General features: G+C 34.1%; 1 protein-coding gene across 4 annotated transcripts in view; it reads right to left on the bottom strand.

The window, feature by feature from the left end:
• Positions 1-22,895, bottom strand: part of ROCK1 (Rho associated coiled-coil containing protein kinase 1) — a 145,878-nt gene that overhangs the window by 73,379 nt on the left and 49,604 nt on the right. For all 4 annotated transcript variants that reach the window (XM_055323997.1, XM_055323998.1, XM_055323999.1 and 1 more), the window contains 7 exons: positions 10,005-10,105; positions 9,300-9,437; positions 5,823-5,998; positions 4,713-4,797; positions 3,366-3,510; positions 2,907-3,045; positions 812-903 (listed from right to left, as the gene is read on the bottom strand). In XM_055323997.1, the coding sequence (XP_055179972.1) occupies positions 812-903; positions 2,907-3,045; positions 3,366-3,510; positions 4,713-4,797; positions 5,823-5,998; positions 9,300-9,437; positions 10,005-10,105 (876 nt within the window). The remainder of the gene's footprint in view (positions 1-811; positions 904-2,906; positions 3,046-3,365; positions 3,511-4,712; positions 4,798-5,822; positions 5,999-9,299; positions 9,438-10,004; positions 10,106-22,895) is intronic.

Raw genomic sequence — 22,895 nt, 5'->3', positions numbered from 1 at the left:
CATTTTCACTATTAAGGTTTACTACTGTTGCTACAGCAGAAAGTTAGGAACTGGTATACATTATCCTTTCTGTGAAAACAGAAAAAAATTCCTAAGATTTCAACAGGAGAAAGATGAATTCTTGGCCTTCCAAATCCACAAAGGTGTTGGGCACATTTGGTACCATTGTAATTTTGAGTCAGCTATGTTAAGCAAAGTTTTCTATGAATCATCTTATTAACTTTTTTTGAAATAGGAAAATGTTCTAAATTGACTGAAAATAACTTCTTATACACTACATATTTTCATTTCTGAATTGCAAGCTGCAAGTCTGATGGAATCAAGTATACTGTAATTTCCTATATCTTCATACAAATTAAATTCTGGTATTTAGCAATAATAGAACCTTATATTTTATATTTTAAGTTTAGTATAAACAAGATAATAACTTGTCTTTCACAGGAAATATATTTTAATTACCCTTTATTGACTTTCCTCATAATGATATTAAAATCTTTTTTTATATATTAAAATCTAAGACAAAAGGCAATTCAACAAAGATCAACTATCAAATTATGACTGCTGAGCCCAATTCTCTCTCATGTATATTGTATTCCACCTTGGTATCTCAAATAAGATATCAGAGAAAAAGCAGTACAATTTTCCCAACATTATCAAATATTCTCTCTTTAGAGTAGAATAATATCCATAACCACATCTGTGTATTTTAATTTTCATCAAATATACACATATAGCAAGGCAGTTTCAACAAACCATATTTACCACAACTACTTTCAAGTATCTACTGTAATGTGCAAGAAAAAGAACTTACTGTCTCGGAGTGTCTCCCAAGCCCATTGATCATTTTTGAAGAAGAGATGTCGTTTGATTTCTTCTACACCATTTCTCCCTAATCTCACCTCTCTAAATAGAGAGGGAAAGAAAAAAGTTATTAATAATTTTAGATATTATTATAATTTGTCCGGATATATTTGTGGGAATAATCCTAAATCAGTGCCTAATAATAAAAATAGTTCTATGTCACTTTGATATTATATTGGTTGTCACTATAATTTTCAGCTTAAATAAAAAATAAGTTGAAGACAGAATACTGAGGAATTTAAAAATATATATATGAAAAACAGACTTGTTATATACTCCATGATTTTCCTGTTGACAACAAAAATCCTGATAGATCACTCACTTTGCCTCATGAGCATAATGAATAAAACACAGTGAATTTTCTTGACAGCTCTTAAATACTGTGATAGTAACACATTTTTTGCAACCAATGACTTTATTTCACACCAACAGCTAATAAAAACTCAGAAAGACATCTTAAATTTAAAATTTCCATTTTATACACTACTATAAATATTACTGATCTATCAAAAACCAATGACAACTAATTCTTGACATTACTACAAAACTGAGAGTTTTAATGGAACAAATTACTGATTCCTGGCCTCTTAGGTGAGCAGGGAGATAAATGTTTAAAAATCTGCTTTTAGTGGATTTAGAAAGGGGAACTTAGCAACTTCTGTTTTCTACTAGAGTGCTTATAAACTTAGAGTGGTTATAAAAGAATATCCTGAATTCCAAAGTTTTTCATGAGTTAAAAGAGAAATTGCTTTTGATAAAATGTGACACTTTCTGAAGAAGCTTTTATTGACTTTCCCAGACTGGATCAAGGAACCTTTCTATGGTGCTCTGGCAGACAGTACTTAACTCAGAGTACTTATCTCTGTACAGTAAACATCTCATTCACTTGTCTATTTCCGTCAAAGAGCTATGAGGTAGTGGAGAACAGTGACTGTATATCTTTTTCATTTCTATATCCCTAGCACCTAACACACAGCATAGCGCTTACATTTAGAGTACATATATTGAAATGTAAAAATTTCAAAGACTACATTTCAGTCTCCAAAGGACATATGAAGGGCACTAAATTTAAATTAATTGAGTGAATCTGAAATTGAAACAGATCTAAAAGTACGAGGCCTCTCTAATATTTAAATTAACAATATACAAACATAAATATTAAACATAATCTTACGTCATTTGGTTCATATTTAAATTTAAGAAGTAAACCATAAGGGTACATATATTATTTTTGTTTCTAAAACACATACATGAGTATACATTTATAAAAATGCTTACTGAATCTGAAAGACATATACCAATGACCATCTCTAGAGGGAAGGAGGTAGAAAATACATATGTCTTTATAGCATTGCACTAGTAACTTAAGATTTAATTATATATGATTATATATTTGATGAAATTAAGTTACTAGTTCTATTGAGGATAAAATCTTAAGATATGCAAAGCGTATAAAGTGATATTCTGACATATGTACACACTGAAAAGATTCTCCCACTGAGTTAATTAACATAACACATCTATCACCTCACCTATTTACCTTTCTTTTTGGTAAGAACATTTAAATTCTACTCTTAGCAAATTTCAATTATACAATACTGAATTATCTTTAATTGCACTGATTAGAAGATACATCATTTTTCCATCACTAGGACAAAAATGCTTCCAATTAAATTAATACATGCCATTGATTGTAAGATGCACTCTAATTTTCAGAGATGCTACATCTTAAAAAAAAAACCCTCAGACTCAAGAAAATATAATTTTTATTTTTAACCAAGTTAAATATTCGACAATGAAATTTTTAAAAACCATCTGATCTAGCCATTACCCCATTTCTTAGGTAAGGCAAGTGATTTGAGATCCAGAAAGCCATCCAGAATATCACAAAATATTAGACTTCACTATCATTACTGATTTGAGGAATGGCAATATTTTTATTCCGAAAGTTCAAATATAGGAGCTTAGATATAGTCCTCAAATATTGAGCAGCAAAATGAGAATTTCCTTAGAATAAATTAAAGTTCAGTGTTAAGATTATTTACCTGTCAGTAAGGAAGGCACAAATAAGATTTTTTGCTTCTTTTGATATATCATTATCATCAGGGAAAGTAAGTGAATTTTTATGGTTCATAATCTTACTGTAAGTTCCTACCAGAGAATCTGCATAAAAAGGTGTATCACCTGAAAAATTGATAGGGAAAACAAAAGCAAATAAAGTACATTAAAAAAAATCAGTTTCAAAGGAAAAGAGTCAATGTTATATGTGTAAAGATTACTACATATGCATTAAAGACATATGCTTAATATATAAAAAAGAAATAACACATCACAAAATTGCTTTAAGCTTCTAAACAGCTTTTAAAAACACACAAAACAGGTTTGGATCAGTTTGTTTTCTACAAACAAAACTAGTATTGCTTACTGTAATAAATATTTTATTAGAAAAAGCCAAATGGGATGAACAACTATATTAGAGATACACAAAATTCCCCTTTACTCACCTACAAGCATTTCATATAAAAATACCCCAACTGACCACCAGTCACATTCTCGTCCATAATAGCCATCACCACCTTGAGATTTTAATACTTCAGGGGAAATGTAATCAGGTGTTCCAACTGCTGTATCACATCGTACCATACCTTCCTAAAAAAGAGTAGCGGGTCAACTTTTGAATTAGGATACAAATATAAATTCTGAATTACTTAAAAGGTCTTTCCTAATAAAACCTTTAGGAACCTTGTGCAAACTTGACAAAAATGAACATACAGTCTAATCACATATATACATTATATACACAGTATATTTGAAATATGTGTGCATACCTGTGTGTATGGATGCATCAGTGATTTTTACTTTGTAATATTACTCACTAGAAAGACACACTGTCATCCAGTTGTACCAATATGACATCATAATTGCAGAGAACAAGTATATAAGCCAATGCAAACAGATTGAGGGACTGATAGGATGAATCATTTGGTAATAATATATAAATGCAGATTTAATTATTGTCTTTTTATTTCTACTAAAATAGCCATTCAATTTAACCATGCTTGAAACTTAAACAAGAATTAACTGTATAAATATAAAATGGGGAAGTAGGTGTAATGGAAAAGGGTATAATGGTACTAAGCACACTGAATATCTATTTAATATGCATTTTAACTCACTCCAAAAATATCCCCAAAACTAAATGCAAAAACTATGCATAGCTGTTACTTATTTAAGCTGGTATTAACACAACAGAATCATAATTAAATGTTCACACAAAAGTTCTCATGTAGTGTTTTCTTCTAATCAATAATTTTCTTTTAAAAATAATAAATACAACTTTTTGGCTATTGCTGTGTGGTAAGTTTCCAAGAATATAAACTGTTTCAACTTAAGCAAGTAGCATACTTGCCACTTCAGCCATAGATAACAGTTATTTATTTTGTAAATAATGAGGACCGATGGTATGTTTTAAGATTAACTCCCAAAATAAGCAGTAAGATCTTTTACATGTTGACAGAAGGCTAAGTAAAACACTAAAAAATACACATATCTCTGAAATCTAATTTTATGAAAGTCTAATTTTAACACTAGTCTTTCATTTCTAGTCGCTAGTAGTACTATATATTACAGAGTTGTTATAAAGGATTTAACAAAGCTGGAAATTAATACCTACCTTTAAGTAGAGAGGAAAACATAAATCGCTTACAAGTTACTAATAAAACATTGAAACCATGGCATCTATTTCAACAAATAACAGATCACATCAATTCTATACAAGTCCAGTTATGGTTAGTACATTCTTACAGCATTTTCTAAAAAGCATCTTTCTTGAATTAACAAAATTATTTAACCTTATTCATCTTCATACAAGTACCAAAATCTGCTAACTTCAAATGTCCAGATTTATCCAGCAGCATGTTATCAGGCTTCACATCTCTGGAGGGGGGGAAAAAGTAGAGTGTTTCTAAAACCAGTCAGACACTGATAAAAATTCTATGAGGCAGTTATTTTAGGCCCTATATCCTCACTCACTGTAGATAAAGCCATTTTTTATTCATATGTGCTCTATCCATATCTGTAAATTGTAGTTCAGCAGGGAAACTCCTTTATATATTAGTGCCTCAGAAAAAGACATTTAATATCTCTTTTTCTTTTCCTTTTTTTTTAAATTTTTATTTATTTATGATAGAGAGAGAGAGAGAGAGAGAGGCAGAGACATAGGCAGAGGGAGAAGCAGGCTCCATGCACTGGGAGCCCAACATGGGATTCGATCCCGGGTCTCCAGGATCGCGCCCTGGGCCAAAGGTAGGCGCCAAACCGCTGCGCCACCCAGGGATCCCTCTCTTTTTCTTTTAAATAGAGTTTAATTCTTCCAAGGGGGAAAGCAACCCATTTAAGAGAGCATAACTATAAAAAATGTAATACTCAGACATAAAAAGTAATTGAAACACACTTTTCAACTTAAGTACATAAATAACCCCAAAACAGGGTTCTAAATCACTTTCATTTTTGTATCCCAGGCACTTAGCACAGCAACTGCATGGGATTCAAGTGGTATTGGCAAAACAGATGAACTGTTCTCCTAACAAATAAATATGATCTATTCACTAACTAAAAGCAAACTGATCTGTATATTAAAAACTTTGCATACAAAAAGTAATCAAAAGCAAATTAGTTTATTAAAAAATGAACATACTTCAGAAAACCAACTTACAATTTTTATTTTTCAGAACACCAAATAAAAGCTATGTAATCAGATTAAGAGACATTAAGATACATTTATATCAACATTAAACTGAAATAATAAAACTGAATTTCAAAGTTCTAAATTCTAAAATACCACTTATGTCACATGAAGAAGAATAGGTGGATTCTGAGTAGGATACCAATCAAATAAAGCTTAAGTACTTTTCAGCTTCCCCCTTCAATAAATGAAAACATTTAAAACATTTTATCTTTACCTATGAATGAAACCCATGGAATGGATTGCATCCAATGCAAGTACTACTTCTGCAGTATAGAATCGTGCCCATTTTTCAGGCACATCATAGTTGCTCATTAAATTTACAAGATCTCCACCAGGCATGTATTCCATCACCATGTAGAGATAACGATCATCTTGGAATGCATAAAAAAGCTATACAAAGACACACAAGAAATCATTAACATTAAGCAACATTGCTTGATTTAAAAAATGACAAAAATACTAACATAAGATTTTATTAAATTAATGAAATTGCAGTAATTACAGTACTCTTAAAACACACAAACATAAGTACTACAAAGGCCCTTGCATATACAAAGGAACGATGGTTATTTCCAAGGAGTTAGATGGAACTTTTTTCTCTATGTGTTCCTATACTAATTCAATTTTTACAGTGAGAATTTTTTAAAATTACAATAGTTTCAATAAAGAATATACAAATCTCCTAAGCAAAGAAATATCATGATTCTGATATAATGTGCTTTTGTGAGGTCTACTGTTAAATTTTATCAATACCACAATTCTCAAGAAGTCTGAAAAACTGGACTGTAGGCTCAGCTGTCCAATAGCCATGTGACTGGGTAATTTATTTAACCTCCCTAAATCCCGATCACTAAAATCCCTTCCAGAAAAATGTAAGGGACTATAGCTTGTTTGACTTTTACACCTGCTGCTAAGTCAAAGTCTGGACGTAGTAGTGCCAGTTTGTAAATGCTTAAAAATGTCAAATTGAGGAATTTTAAGAGTCCCCCTTAAAATTTCTTGCAGAGTTGGTTTGGTGGTCACATATTCTTTCTACCTTGGAGGATGTGGAGAAAGGGGAACCCGCCTGCACTGTTGGTGGGAATGTGAACTGGTGCAGCCACTCTGGAAAACTGTGTGGAGGTTCCTCAAAGAATTAAAAATAGATCTCCCCTACGACCCAGCAATTGCACTGCTGGGGATTTACCCCAAAGATACAGATGCAATGAAACACCGGGACACCTGCACCCTGATGTTTATAGCAGCAATGTCCACAATAGCCAAACTGTGGAAGGAGCCTCAGTGACCATCGAAAGAAGAATGGATAAGGAAGAAGATTTGGTTTATGTATACAATGGAATATTACTCAGCCATTAGAAACGACGAATACCCACCATTTGGTTCAATGTGGATGGAACTGGAGGGTATTATGCTGAGTGAAATACGTCAATCGGAGAAGGACAAACGTTATATGGTCTCATTCATTTGGGGAATATAAAAAATGGTGAAAGGAAATAAAGGAGAAAGGAGAAAAAATGAGTGGGAAATATCAGAAAGGGAGACAGAACATGAGAGACTCCTAACTCTGGGAAACGAACTAGGGGTGGTGGAAGGGGAGGTGGGCGGGGGGTGGGGGTGACTGGGTGACAGGCACTGAGGGGGGCACTTGATGGGATGAGCACTGGGTGTTATTCTATATGTTGGCAAATTGAACACCAATAAAAAATAAATTTATATAAAAAATGTCAAATCGATAGAAACATAAATTAATCTATAAATTGAAGATATACCCATAAGGATTAACTGCCTTTTAGAATTAAAAAGATTAGTGAATGTAGAAAGCACCTGGTACAACAGATGCTCAGTAACAGCAGTCAACAGGAGGAGGAGCAATAACAACTAGCAGGCAGGGAGAGCACAACAGCTAGAGTCAAGCAGGAAGAGTGAAATCTACTGATAGGAAACTGGCAAGAATAACAGGCATAAATGTATTTATTATATGACCAGGGCTGAAGTAAAAAAAAAAAAAAAAAAAAAAAGAGCAAATTTACAAAAGAACATTTCAAGTAAACATGAAATCAGAATCAAGCTAAAATAAAATAAGGCCCTAGAGAAAATGATACCTTATTTATGCAGACATTTGTCTTAAAAATTTTTTGTTTGATTTTCTAAGTAGTGTTTAATGATTTTAGTTACAGATTTAGTTATTTTAAAAAGATATTTTAGGGAAGGATAAGAAACTAAGTGGCATCTCATGGCTATCCCATATTAAAGTATACAATTTATCATTTGGGCACTACAATTAAATAATGTTGATTTGGTGGCAGTTTACCAAATTTATAGACAATGTATCAAAAAAAGCAAGAAAATCAAAGCTTCAAGTGCATAAACTGTGAATTTAAAAATTATGTCCTATGGCTTTTAACTATCTACAGAACACTGAATATTTTCTGTATCACTGGTTCTCAGTCCCAGAGGCAAGAATTGTCCCCGACCACCATCACCCTCACTACCACCAAGTAAAATATTCAACAATGTCTAGACACAATTTTGGTTTGTTATAAATGGTATGCACACTGTGAAGGGCTGCTACTGGCACCTGCGTAGAAGCCAGAGTTGCTGCTGAAAATCTAATAATACACAGGACAGCCATAACAACAAAGGACTAACTGGCCCAAAATGTCAATAATATCAAGCCTGAAAATCCCCGCTCCACACAGCTGATAAAAACAGAGCAGACATTTCAAGTATAAAAAGGCATATGGAACTCTTAAACATTTTCCATTTCCTTTTGTGCCAAATGCTAGTATGCTTATTTAGGATACTGTTCATTACATATTGTACATTAATAAGTCACAAAATTCATGTTAAGAATTTAGAAATGGTCTAGTCCACCCAGCATTTTTTTTTAAACCAGAAGACTATTTCCCCCATATGCATTCTTATATAATTTCAATATATAGGACACATAAACTATGGAGCTGCTCTAGTTGAGCTAGAAACAGAAAACCCAGAATTATAACCTCTCCAAATTCCTGCTTGTCCCTATGACTTCACCTGAGGCATTCTCCACAGATGAAAATAACCAATCTAAGCCAACTTCCACATTTCTGAGCAAGGAAATTGAGGCCCAAAGATAAAAATAAACTTGGCCAGAGCTTCACAGATAGGTTTTTGACAGTTAAAACTAGAACTTACAACTACTGACTTCAAGTGTATTCTTCCCACTGTAAAACCTACAGCCAACACAGTATTATTTGAAGGCCTACCTTACCTCCCACCTCTTCCTTCATTTTCCCATTCCTTCCTCTCCACAAAATGAGAGACAAATAGATGAATAAATGGTAAACTAAACAGAATAAAAGGATCTCATATTTGGAAAAAAACTTAGATTTCAATATTACATAAAAGTATCTACTTAGAAGATGATAGTATATGATATCTCCCAAATCAAAGTAGATTATTTAATTTTTCTAATATTTAAAGTCTACAGAGACATAATTACTTTGCTTTGGCCTTATTTTCCTCCTAGAGACAATTCAATAAAATTAAATTTTATGATTAAAAACATAACAATACATTAGATAATTTTGTAATTGCCAGTAAATTCTCTATTACTGTTATAAAATACAAACGCAGCTTCTCTGATATGTTTAGTTACAAACTAGCACAGCAATAAAAAAAAAAACAAAAAACAGTAGCAAAATCATACCTGGACGACCCAAGGGCTATTAGCAAAAGCCATGATGTCCCTTTCTTCCCAGAAAAAAGCAGAATCGGATCTCTTAATCATTTCAAATTTACTGAGAAGCTTCATAGCATATACCTTCCTGGTGGATTTATGCCTTACCTTTAAAATTGAAAACAGAAAATAATGAACATGTTTACCAGAACAATTTACTAAATGATTTTAACACCTTGTCAAATAACTTATAACATTACTATTCTAGCCACTTTTCTTTCATCTCTTCTGTTGAATTATTTCAATTAGATAATGTCAAGTCTTAATTACCATAAGGCAAGTGATGTTAGAAAAATACCTTTATTTAGTTAAAAAAAAAAAAGAAAAATACCTTTATTTCGATACTATAGCACACTCCCCCTTCTCCACCGTTATGCATGCTGCTTTCTATTTATAAAACTTAGGATTCCATTACATTTTAGAAGTCTAAGATTAGGAGTAAAGATTTTTCTTCTGATACTTGAAACTTCTTCTCTACCCATGGATGCTTGGGGAAAATATCTCATACTGCTGCTGAATCTGACTCTAGGCTTTCATATCCTTTGGCAAGACTATCTAGAATGACTTAAAGCTTTACAATTTTATAAAAATAATACCATCCCAACCAAATAACATATGGTAAACACAGATGGATTTTTAAATTTTATTGTTTTTAATCTCATTAAAATAACCTACCAATTGAACTTCTCCAAATGCACCTCGACCAATCACCTTCACTACTTCATAATCTTCAGCTTTCATTCGTAAATCTCTAATTTTATTTATTGTGTCTTTATCTGTATGAAAATAAAAGTTTATAATTTTAAATCATTGAAATATTACAACTAACACTTTATTTTACGTTCAAGTTCTTGAAAACAAAAATATTAAGAATTATTTTGTAGTGAATTTAGTTATAAAAGAGAACTGTTCAATGTGTTAAGAATGGTTTTAAATAAATTCTGGAATGACTTCACTAGCTATTAAAAATTTTTCATTAAAATATAACTTGATAGTTATCTCAGAAAATAAATATACTAATTACACACACTGAGGACAATTAATTGAGTACTGAGCAAATGTGAATTGAGGGATCATGGATATATATTTTAGATTAGTGAAATAAAATTTTATCAATTTTATTTTGATGATCCCTCCAAGAAGTCAATTTTGATGATCCCTCCAAGAAAATATAAATATTTGAAGATAACCAATGCTGAAAAAAAATCACATACTTGTATCAATATGTTTCTGGATTTGAACCTAGATTTTAACTTAAAACACACAGTGGAAATCACTGCAATTATTTATATAAACCTGTCACACTACAAACTACAATAATTTACAAATCCCCACTGGGTAGATCTTCTAATTCCTAATTTGGTCATAGATTAAAATAGGGCTATTTTAATCCACATGGGTCAACACTGGCATGAGATTACATGGAAAAGCTTCACGTTTCAAGTGCACAAAATACAGAACAGCTATTAAACTTAAGTTCTAGGCTTAATAAAAACTCTGTATTATATTCTTGTCTTTCTTTTTAAATGCCTATTTCAACTCAAGTGTTTGTAGACATTATAACCAATGAACACATGCAAAAGAAAGCAAATCTTTACACGGAGAATATATTTAATTTTAGGTTACATATCTATTGCAAGATACATCACAAAGATACAGCAACAATCAATATACTGCACAATTATTTGTCTACCATGCAGGCTTTATAGAATCACTGTAGTTATAGATAACTTTAAAACATAGTTCCTCCACTTAAGGAGTTCAAACTCTAGCAAATTAAACAGAAACAAACAATGAAAAACAAATGGAAAGGCAAGGCAAGGAAAGGCAAGGAAAGGCAAGGAAGAAAGGCAAGCTATATGGAAGCTAAGCACAGAGTTTGCAGAACACTAAGTAAGATACCTAACCCAAACCTGCCTGGAAAGTAGTTAGAAAATGCTTTCTGAAAATGGTAACACCTGAAACAAATCTTAAATGAAGCACAGCAGTTAGTCAGGTGGGGAGAAGAAAACAGAGAATACTATTGGCAGATGGGCAATATAAGCAAAGGCATAGAGGAACTACATACAAGAGGGTCTGTGATGCTAAAGTATCAAGTTTGTGATAAGGGTTCAAAGAAGATGCTGGAAAGCCCCAAACTGGTTTAGGAGTTTGAACTTTACCTGTAGGACCGTATTTATAAAACTATTATTTAATCATAAAAAATCTTTTCTCACAGTAAAATTTAAAGCAACTCAATATGTCAAATGGATAATAGAAAGTACTCTGCTTCAGGATGGTAGTGGTACTGTAGTGGGGATATCAGAGAGGGGCTGGAGTTTCATCTACTTTACACTCTTCCAGAAAGCAGTCCCTGAGAGTCCTGTGGGATCTGTTGGGAACTGAGAAACACCACGAAAAGAAATAAGGCAGATAAATAACACAGTCAAATTTACATTTCAGCTAAACCACTCTGGGAAATATGTAAAAAGATGAGCTCAATAAGGACAAGACTGGGGGTGGGGAGAATTTTAAGAGTACTGTAATATTCCAGATGAGAGTTAAGAAAGTCCTGAACCAGGATGTGTTATATAATAGCCTGTGAGGTTGAGAAAAGATCCCTAGCTCTGGTTCTATGAGATTTACAGCCATAAATAGGCTGAAAAGTCTGTTGTTTGAGCTCAGAAAACATATCCGCTACAAATCTATGTGGGAATGACCTTGCTTCCTGTTTTAATTTCTAACAGCACAGGAAATGTATAAAGCAGCTTGATACGTGATTCAAACAACATTTACTGTCAGAATGATTTTATTACATTCATATATGTCATAAAAGTGGTGTTTTGCCTTTTTATTTTAGGTTCTGTTCCATTCATTAAGAAACATTATCAAGTCTGGAGCAAAAAACTAACTTCAAAGTCAATCAGTATTTAATGAAAACTCAATGACAGTTAGGAGTGGCTCTTTTCCTTAAAAAAAAACCTTCATTTTGGTCTCTGTCTTAGCTCATATTACCATACAAAATACCATAGACTGGATGGTTAAACAACATTCATTCATTTTATTACAGTTCTAGAGGCTGGAAGTCTAAGATCAGGGGACTAGCATATTTGATTCTGGTAAGGACTCTCAAGGACTCTCTTCTTGGTTTATTGACAGGTGCCATCTCTGTGTTCACATGACCTCTTTCGAGTGTACAACCCAAGGTAAAGACATTGATCCTATCCTACCAGAGCCCCACTTCATTTAACCTTAATTGCCTCCTTATTGGCCCTATCTCCAAATACAGTAATTGGGGGTTAAGGCTTCAACATATAAATCGGGAATGGCAGGAACACAATTTAGTCCATAACAGTCCTAAAAAAAAAAAAAAAAAAAAAAAAAAAAAAAAAAAAACCACAAACATCACCACTAAGACATCAACTTATTTTATACTAAGATAAACTGAATGTTTAGTTTAGTTCCAATTTCTGACAAAATTTTACAGAATTGATCATGTAAGTCCATGACAATGGATGATGTGTGTACCATTGACACTGTGGTTCAATAACACGATAGATTCAAATTTTTTTTATATATATATTTTTTATTTATGATAGTCACACACACAGAGAGAGAGAGAGAGAGAGGCAGAGACACAGGCAGAGGGAGAAGCAGGCTGCATGCACCGGGAGCCTGACGTGGGATTCGATCCCGGGTCTCCAGGATCGCGCCCTGGGCCAAAGGCAGGCGCTAAACCACTGCGCCACCCAGGGATCCCAAGATTCAAATATTTTTCACAAAGTATCTGTCAGTGTATATAATACAATACATAACTATAGGCTTTATATGCCTGTGTTTTCATAAGCTTTATCAGTTTGTCCAACTAAGCCTTTTTCTATTATCTAATTTTTACTACTATCACTTGTAACTCCTCTTCAAGCTGTACTTAGTATTTTCTCAACTTCTTTAAAAATACTCTTGCCTATACTTCAAACTCAGCATTGACTCCTCAAATAAGAGTCAAGGAAAATCACTCAAAGTTGTTTGTCGTATTTTTTTTTTTAAAGATTTTATTTACTTATTTGACAGAGAGAGACAGAGACATAGGCAGAGGGAGAAGCAGGCTCCACGCAGGGAGCCTGACGTGGGACTCAATCCCAGGTCCCCGGGATCATGCCCCGGGCCAAAGGCAGGTGCTAAACCGCTGAGCCACCCGGGCTGACCTGTTTGTCTTATTTTTAATTGACTATTGATGTTGCTTTCAATGACCTCAACTCTTTGAGCAATTATTCTTGCCAATAAGCTAACAGTCTTCTTAATGAAATTTTTCTTTTCTTTTCTTTTTTCTTTTCTCTCTTTCTTTCTTTCCTGCTGCAAACACTCAACAATAGTGAACAGCTTTCCCTGTTTGGCTAACAAGCCACTCATAAACTAATGTAAGGTCGCAGTCTGATTCCTTTCTTATTTTTGTGAAGAAAATTCTGTGAGAAGATATTCCATTTCAAGTCTTCTATTTTTTCTGACTGTTGCTTTCCTGTGAGTTGGGAATATGATAGGGACTCACTCTGATAACATCAATGTATATTATTTTAGCATAGCTATAGTGTCACTGCAAAATAAACACAATCCTTTTGCCATTTAACTTCACAGAATAATCCACAATCCACTGTGCCTCAAAATTACAACATTCAAAGTTCACTTTTCTCATTTTTGTTTTTACACAAAGGGCATACACTGGCAAAAAAAAAATAATAATAAAATGTTGTAATATGGTGATATTGACATGAAATGCTATTCCATTACAATTGTACCCCTGTGATTTAGCTGAGTGGCAGTGTGAAGTAATTAACAATATCATGTATGATTTCTGTCACAACTATTCAATTCAGCTACTGTAGCACAAAACCAGTGACAGAAAACACATAAGAATGAATGTGGCTAGGTGCCAATAAAACTTTATTTATGGAAATCTGAATTTTATATAATTTTCACATGTCACATTTTTCCTCTTTTGACTTTTTATCAAAACATTCTTCATAAAACACAGAAAAGAGGTGGTGGGCCAGATTTAGCCTGTGGACTGTAATTTGCCAACCTCTACTCTAATAGAAACCCAGCTTCCCACAAGGGACGCTGCTTCCTTTGAAGCTCTCAAGTGGTGACCTTTACCCTCCCACATGACTTATATACCACTGACCCTGAAAGTGGGGTAGCTGAATTCCACTGCTATCTCTATACTCCTACCCTAAATCTGCCAGTTTTGATTTTCATGTTATTAAGTTGTATTTTTCACTACCTCTCATTATTGCTGTAATCTACTGACTCTCAGGTCATCAAATTTCACTGTCAGACAATTTTAGTTCCTGGTCTGTTGACCTCTCCAATATTCACCCGTTTTAATTCTTAGAGATTTTATTATATCCATAGACGGCACTTTAATAACCTGGCCTCTCAATACCTTTAACTTCTCTCCTTCAATGATCTTGTCCTATACCTTATCTTAGCCACTCATTTCCATGTTCACATACTAGACCTTGTATTATCAATAATTATAATCCTTCCACAAATTTGATTTCAAATCTCACACTCACTTCCTCCAATAACTCAACACGAACAATCCCCAGCCCCACCAAAACCTTTAATCCACTGATCCTATCCCATTTTACCCCACCTCATTGCTTTCTTACCTCCCCAGATTAAATTACATGGTCAATCATTAGAATTCCTCTCTTGCATACACCTTCAATGCCTCAGCTCTCTTCTACTTCATTATACTTAGTTTGGCAAAATCATAATCCTAGTTAAATCCAATTCTCCAACTAACTCTGTTAAGCACCCACACAGTTAAATAAGTCTTGATAAATACATAAAATCATACTGACTGAACTCACTTTAAATTCACAATCATAAACATAAGGCTGGTCCCTAATTCTGCTTGCATGTTTCACTAGACTGTTCACTTTCCCACTGCTACACACCATATTTTACATTTTCTTCCCTCTTCTCAAATCTTACACAGCTCTCCCACTTATCCTCATTCATAGCTAAGATGTTTTTGGTTACCACCCTGAAGCAAATAACAATCACAAGAAACTATCACAGATTTACCACCATACACATGTATATTAAACTGCCAGCATGTGCATGCATATATTTGGTCATTTTTTTACTGTAGGAGAATAGTGCTATTTTATACCAATCTTTCCACCAATGATATCACATCCTTTTTCATTACTTCAAGGATAATCCTCCAGCAGTATTATCCTCTCTCTTCTTATCAAGTTTCCCCTTTCCAAACCAGATCCTATCATGCTAATTTCATTCTCATCTTAAATAAATCTCTTTGTTCCATTTCTCTCACCAGCTTCTGCCCCATTACTCAACTTCACTACAGCAAATTCCCTCAAATGTTATCTGTCCTCTCAGTTTCTAAATCTTTCTTCATATTTGCTTTTAAATCCATTTAGGTGGGACTTGGCCACTACCTTTCTATCAAAGCTGCTTGTCAAAGTCATGGATTACCATGTTGCTAAATCCAGTAACAAATTCTCAGTTCTTATCTTAACATATCAGCAGCTTTTGACAGTCTGGTCTCTCTCTGCTAGTTTACTTTCTTTACTTGACTTCCACATGCTTCTTCCAACAATGCTAAGGGTATTTTTAAAACCTTAATAGTTACTTCCCAGTTGCCTTTGCTGGCTCTTCCTCCTCTCCCAGAGTTTTTTTTTTTTTTTTTAATTTTTATTTATTAATGATAGTCACAGAGAGAGAGAGAGAGAGAGAGAGGCAGAGACATAGGCAGAGGGAGAAGCAGGCTCCACGCACTGGGAGCCCGACATGGGATTCGATCCCGGATCTCCAGGATCGTGCCCTGGGCCAAAGGCAGGCGCCAAACCGCTGAGCCACCCAGGGATCCCTCTCCCAGAGTTCTTAACACTGAACATCTTGAGGTTTAATCTTTCATATTGTTTTCTTTTGTTTATTTTTATTTTTTTGGTGGGCTTTAAAAGCCATCTACATGTCAATAAATTTTTATGGTTAGTCCCTTAAGTTTCAGCTTTATATATTCAATTGTTTACAAAATATATATACTTGAGGGACCCCTGGGTGGCTCAGGGGTTCAGCTTCTGCCTTTGGCTCAGGGCGTGATCCCACAGTCCTGGAATCGAGTCCCACATTGGGTTCCCCACAGGGAGGCTGCTTCTCTCTCTCCCTATGTCTCTGCCTCTCTGTGTGTCTCTCATGAATCAATAAATAAAATCTTTTTAAAAAACACAAAAAAGGGGATCCCTGGGTGGCGCTGTGGTTTGGCGCCTGCCTTTGGCCCAGGGCACGATCCTGGAGACCCGGGATCAAATCCCACATCGGGCTCCCGGTGCATGGAGCCTGTTTCTCCCTCTGCCTATGTCTCTGCCCCTCTGCCTCTCTCTCTCTCTCTCTATCATAAATTAAAAAATAAAATAAAAAAATTAAAAATTAAAAAAAATAAAATAAATAAAATAAAAAACACACAAAAAAACCCACACACACAAAAAAAAACACAAAACAAAATATATCTACTTGGGTAACAGATCTCTCAAATTTAATGTGTATGAAATCGAAGACATGTTTTTACCCAAAACTTCTATGATCTCCATATTTCTGTTGACAGTTCAATTTTTCTAAAACCTAGGGAGCATTCTTGACTCCTTTTGTTCCTTACACACCACATCCTGTCATTCAGGAAAACATGATCGCTCTACCTTTGAAATATTATCTCCAATCTGATAACTTTTCACTCTTTATGCTGCTAACATGCTGGACCAAGCCATTATCACCTCTCCTTCAGTTTATTACAATCAGTTCATTACTGATTTCCCTATGTTTATCCTGGACTCTCCATAGTTTATTTTTAACCCTAGGTGATATTCTTAAAAATACAAGTCAGAGCATGTCACTCCTCTGCTCAAAACTCTCTAATGTCTTGCCATCTAAGCCGGATCAAAAGTCAAAGATCTTATAATGGTGTACAAGACTCTACGTGACCTAGCCTATTTCCTTACTTCTCTGACATCATCCTACTATTCTCCTTCTTGCTCAATTCTATCAGCCACAATGGCTTCTTCCTTGCTGCCTCTCACACACGCCAGGTATATTCCTCCCAGATTCTTCACACTGGCTGTTCCTCTGTATAACATTCCCCTCCCTCAAACATCTGCTTGACTAATTCAAGTATTTCAATAATTTTCTCAAGTGTCATTTTATAGTGAGTCCCAAGCTAGTCACCTTATCTAAAACTGCAAAATTCTCAAAACTTCTAATCCTTCTTAGAGCATTCTATGTTTTTCCCATATTATTAATTTGTTATTTACAGAATTTATTTCATGCAAAATTATACATTTGGTAAGTCCCCATTAATTCTAAGACCAATAAATAGGATTATGTAACCATTAGATACTTTTACTAACTTCTGATTGTCTATTTTGTTGAGCCAGGGATCCCTGGGTGGCGCAGCGGTTTGGTGCCTGCCTTTGGCCCAGGGCGCGATCCTGGAGACCCGGGATCGAATCCCACATCGGGCTCCCGGTGCATGGAGCCTGCTTCTCCCTCTTCCTATGTCTCTGCCTCTCTATCTCTCTCTCTGTGACTATCATAAATAAATAAAAATTAAAAAAAAATACATATATTTTGTTGAGCCAAGTGATGCTGACAGAAAGCTAAGATTCCGAGAAGTGAGATATTACTCCACAGCACAGTAAGCAAAAAATGAAATAGGCAAATTGAGTCACAAATAGACACCATAAGTTTTGACAGGCCACTAACTACTAATCAGTCTCTAATCACAAATTAGCAAAATAGGCAGAAAGACTGATAATTTATAGTTGCAAGGTTACCAACATTTCAAAAAGATTTCAATCACACACAGACTCTTCAACCTAACTTTCTAGAAATTGAATGGATGATTTTTTAAAGAATGTTTTATTTGTTTATTTCTAGAATCTTAAAAAAAAAGTCACACTTCATACCCAGTAAATTCTAATTCTAGAAATTTATCCTAAAGAAGTTAGATATAATGTGGAACCAAGATTTTTAACAATAAAATGTTTTTTACAATGTAAAGATTGAATAATTTTACATACATATAATGGAGTATTAGGCAACATTTAAAACTGTGTTGTTAAAGAATAATCACATAGAATGATATTCAACATATAATGTTAAGTAAACAGTATAAAGTGCACAAATATATATTTGGTACACGTGAAGAGAAAAAAAGACTAGAAGGAAACATACCAAAACAATACTTGCAATAATTTCCAAGGGCAGTAGAATTTCAGATATTTTATTCTTCACATCTATAGATTTCAAATTTTCTAGGACTATTGATTTCTAATGAGAAAAAGATGTATCTGCCTAATCTAAGATCCGAGATTATAAAGTGCACCATAATTTTATGTACCACTATAGACTGTAAGACACATCCCAATTGTTAAGTTTTTTTTAATGTTAGGATGAAATATGGTAATAAAAGCTATGTACAATACGCTGCTTGACTAAAATACTGCTCCTCTTTGCCTAAAGAAACTACTATACCTTGTACTTTTAGAGTAGTCAAAGTATCCCTAAAAACCTATGAAGTTATATAAAACTTATCAGAAAATCTACAATATTCAATTCCATAAAAATCTGCTTTAATGAAAAATTATTTTATGTCCAATCTTCAAATAAAATTCAAACTACACACACACACACACACACACACACACACACACACAGAGTAATCCGGTTTGAGAAACAGATAAAGGAAGGGGAGGAATCCAAATTCTTAACATAAAGACCTTGTTACTGTCCAGTTCTCCAGTCTTTTATTTCTAGATACTCTCCCTAACATACTCTACCAATGCCCAGTTACTTGCAGTTGCTCACATTACCATATTGCTTCAAATCTCCATACCTTAGCAGATACTGATCATCAACCTAAAATGACTTGCCCCATGTTATTTGACCAATTTACTATCAAACAAGATCTAATCTTGTATCTCTGCTTCAGTCACTGCTGATTCCCTCAAGTAGATTAGTAACTCCCTCTCCTCTGAGGCACCACAATTTCTCCGTTATTTCACCTATCAATCTGTACTGAAATTGTTTATATAACTATGTTTCTTCTATTACATAGTACATTCCCATTTCCGTAAGGCTAGAGACCACATTTCATTCATGGATATGTCCTTGATGTACATACACGCTCAATGATACTTACTGAAACATTAAAAACATTTAATGATTTTATAAATGGAGACAAATCAACTTCATGCAGCTCTTACCTACTCAGGAACAACAGAAAAGCCATCACTTTTATTTACTACAAAATAGTGGAAGTGTATTTTTAAAAATCAATCTTGGATTTCTCAAAATGTTAAACACAGAATTACCATATGACCAAGCAATTCAATTTCTAGATATTTATCCAAGAGAAATGAAAATGTCCACACAAAAACTTGCACACAAATATTCATAGCAGTATTCATGATAGCCAGAAAGTAGAAACAATACAAATGTTCATGGGGGATCCCTGGGTGGCTCAGCGATTTAGCGCCTGCCTTCAGCCCAGGGAATGATCTTGGGAGTTCCGGGATTGAGTCCCACATCAGGCTCCCTGCATGGAGCCTGCTTCTCCCTCTGCCTGTGTCTCTGCCTCTCATGAATAAATTAATAAAATCTTTAAAAAAATTTCAAATGTTCATCAACAGATGAATGGATAAACAAAATGTGTTAGGTGTATCTACACAATGGAATATTACTTGGCAATTAAAAAATACATGATACAACATAGATAAACCTTGAATGTATCACACTAAGTTCAAAAAATCAGTCATAAAAGACCACACATATAATTCCATCTATAGGTTATGTACATTATTTGTGGGAAATTTATACTGATATAAAATAGATTAATCATTGCCTAGGGCTGGGGAACTTAGGGAAAAATGGGAGTGACTGCTAATGTATATGGGGTTTCTTCATGAGGTGATGAAATGTTCTAAAAATGACTGCTAATGGTTGAACAACTCTAAAAATACACATAAAAAACACAATGACCTGTATACGTTAAACGGGTGAGTTTTATAAGTTATACCTCAACAAAGTTATTTAACAAATCAATCTTGGGTTTGGCAATGATTTTTTTAAAATTTATTTATTTATTCATGAGAGAGAGAGAGAGAGAGAGACAGACAGACAGGCAGAGGGAGAAGCAGGCTCCATGCAGGGAGCCCGATGTGGGACTCGATCCCGGGTCTCCAGGATCACGCCCTGGGCCGAAGGCAGGCTCTAAACCACTGAGCCACCTGGGCTGCCCGGCAATGATTTTTATATACAACACCAAAAGCATAATCCATAACAGAAATAACTAATAAATGAGATTATCAAAATAAAATATTACTTCTACTGTGTGAAAGACAGTATATACAACCTTTTGAATCTGGAAGTGGAGTTTATTGATCCCCCTGCTCGTAAGGTAGGCTGAACTAGTTAGTGATCACATTCCAAACGACAGGATATGGAAAGGGAAAACAGTAACTTTCTAGGAAAGAAGCCTGGCAGACACTGTTTTAATAAACCAAGTGATAAAAGTTAACATTACCATTAATAAATCATGATATCACCTATAACCCCAGTCTAACATCAAACACAAACTATGGGACGTTCTACAAAGTACTTGATCAGTAATCTTCAAAACTGTCAAGGTCATTAAAAAAATAAGCAAAAAATGGAGAAACTATCACAGACCAAGGAGAAATGGCAACTGAAAACAATGCAGTATCCTACAGTGGATTCTAGAATCAAAACCAAGAGATTGGAGGAAAAATTGTTATCTGAACAAAGCCTCTAATGAGTTAACAGTAATATGTTAATTTTAATACATTAGTTCTGTTAATGTGCCATGTTATAAAAGATGTTAACATTAGGGAAAACTGGGTAAAGGGCATACAGGAATCCCTAGCAAATTTACCATGAGTTTACTATAATGCAACTTATTTTAAAAGTAAATAAAGAGAATATTTAACATTTCTTTTTAAATTGAATTTAGTGGCATTTTATTTGTAATAACTTCAAACAAGCTTATGTAATATCCTAGGTCATACTGCATTAATTTATTCAATGTTATGGCTTCATTTTAAAATTCCAACTTTTATACCACCTTCTGGTATAAAACTGCATTTGGCACTATGTATCAAAATGTAAACTGGATACAACTTTTGACTCAGCAGTTCCTGGATTCACTCCAAAGAAAGCAGCAGCAAGTATTCATCAAATTGTATGTATAAGAATATTCATCACAACCTCATTTACACTAGTGGAAAACTGGAAGGAACCTAAGTGTCTACCATTACAGAAAGTTTTTGTTTTTAAAGATTTATTTATTCATGATAGAGAGAGAGAGAGAGAGAGAGGCAGACACACAGGCAGAGGGAGAAGCAGGTCCCATGCTGGGAGCCGGATGCGGGACTCGATCCTGGGACTCCAGGATTGCTCCCTGGGCCAAAGGCAGGCGCCAAACCGCCGAGCTAGCCAGGGATCCCCACAGAAAGTTTTTTAATTAAGATACATTACATGGAATATATTCATTTTTAAAAATATATTATCTATACTTATTGACATAAAAAGACATTTTGCAACTTAATTTTCATGGAAGTCACTGTTGACAGTGGACAAATTTCTCCTATTGCGTTATATTTTTGTTCTAACTTTTTGATCTAATAATATATATTTGTTATGATGAACATTCCTATATACATTCAGAGCTGCTTTGCAGGACACACTTCTTTAAGCAAAAGATTAGGTTAAGCTCATGAATGTTATTAGCTTTAAAATACACTGTCCAGGGCACCTGGGTGGCTCAGTGGTTGAGTGTCTGCCTTTGGCTCAGGTCATGATCCTGGGGTCCTGGGATTGAGTCTTGCATCAGGCTCTGTGCAGGGAGCCTGCTTCTCCCTCTGCCTATGTCTCTGCCCCTCTCTGTGTCTCTCATGAGTAAATAAATTAAAAATAATAATAAAATACATTATCCAACTGCCCTTCAAAATGGCTCTACCATATTTCATCTCATTTAATAGCCACCAATTCTACATGTGATTCTTTCTTATCTTTCTCATTCAGATGGGGAGGGTATGTCTTTTTCTTAATCTATATTTGTTAAAAATATTAATGCATTTGTTCAACTATTAACTATTCAATGGTCATTCATATCTTTTCTCCTTTATACTACATATTTGGCTATTTTGGCTATTTTTAAAAATTGTGTTTTTCTTATTAGAAGGGTCTCTTCTCCATTAGAAATATCATTTATTAAATATATTGTAATTTTTTTCAGTTTGCCAATGTTCTTTATATATTTGTCTTTCCTTATATATAGTTTTGAAAAGGCAAAAATCTGTCATTGTTTCCTTTACAGTTACTAGTCCTAGAGTCCTGCTTTAAAAAAATACATTCCCTACTTGAAAACTATATAATTCCATCTAGTACCTTATGTCTTTACATTTCTAATATGTTAGGAAGTGGAGACTTGAAAATCATTTTCTCTTCAGATGGACATCCAATACAAATTACTGAATAATCTATCCA

The sequence above is a fragment of the Nyctereutes procyonoides genome, unplaced genomic scaffold, assembly GCF_905146905.1.
Source record: "Nyctereutes procyonoides isolate TBG_1078 unplaced genomic scaffold, NYPRO_anot_genome, whole genome shotgun sequence".
Classification (NCBI taxonomy): domain Eukaryota; kingdom Metazoa; phylum Chordata; class Mammalia; order Carnivora; family Canidae; genus Nyctereutes; species Nyctereutes procyonoides.
The sequence above is the reverse complement of the archived record's forward strand: the minus strand, read 5'-3'. Positions and strand labels throughout refer to the sequence as shown.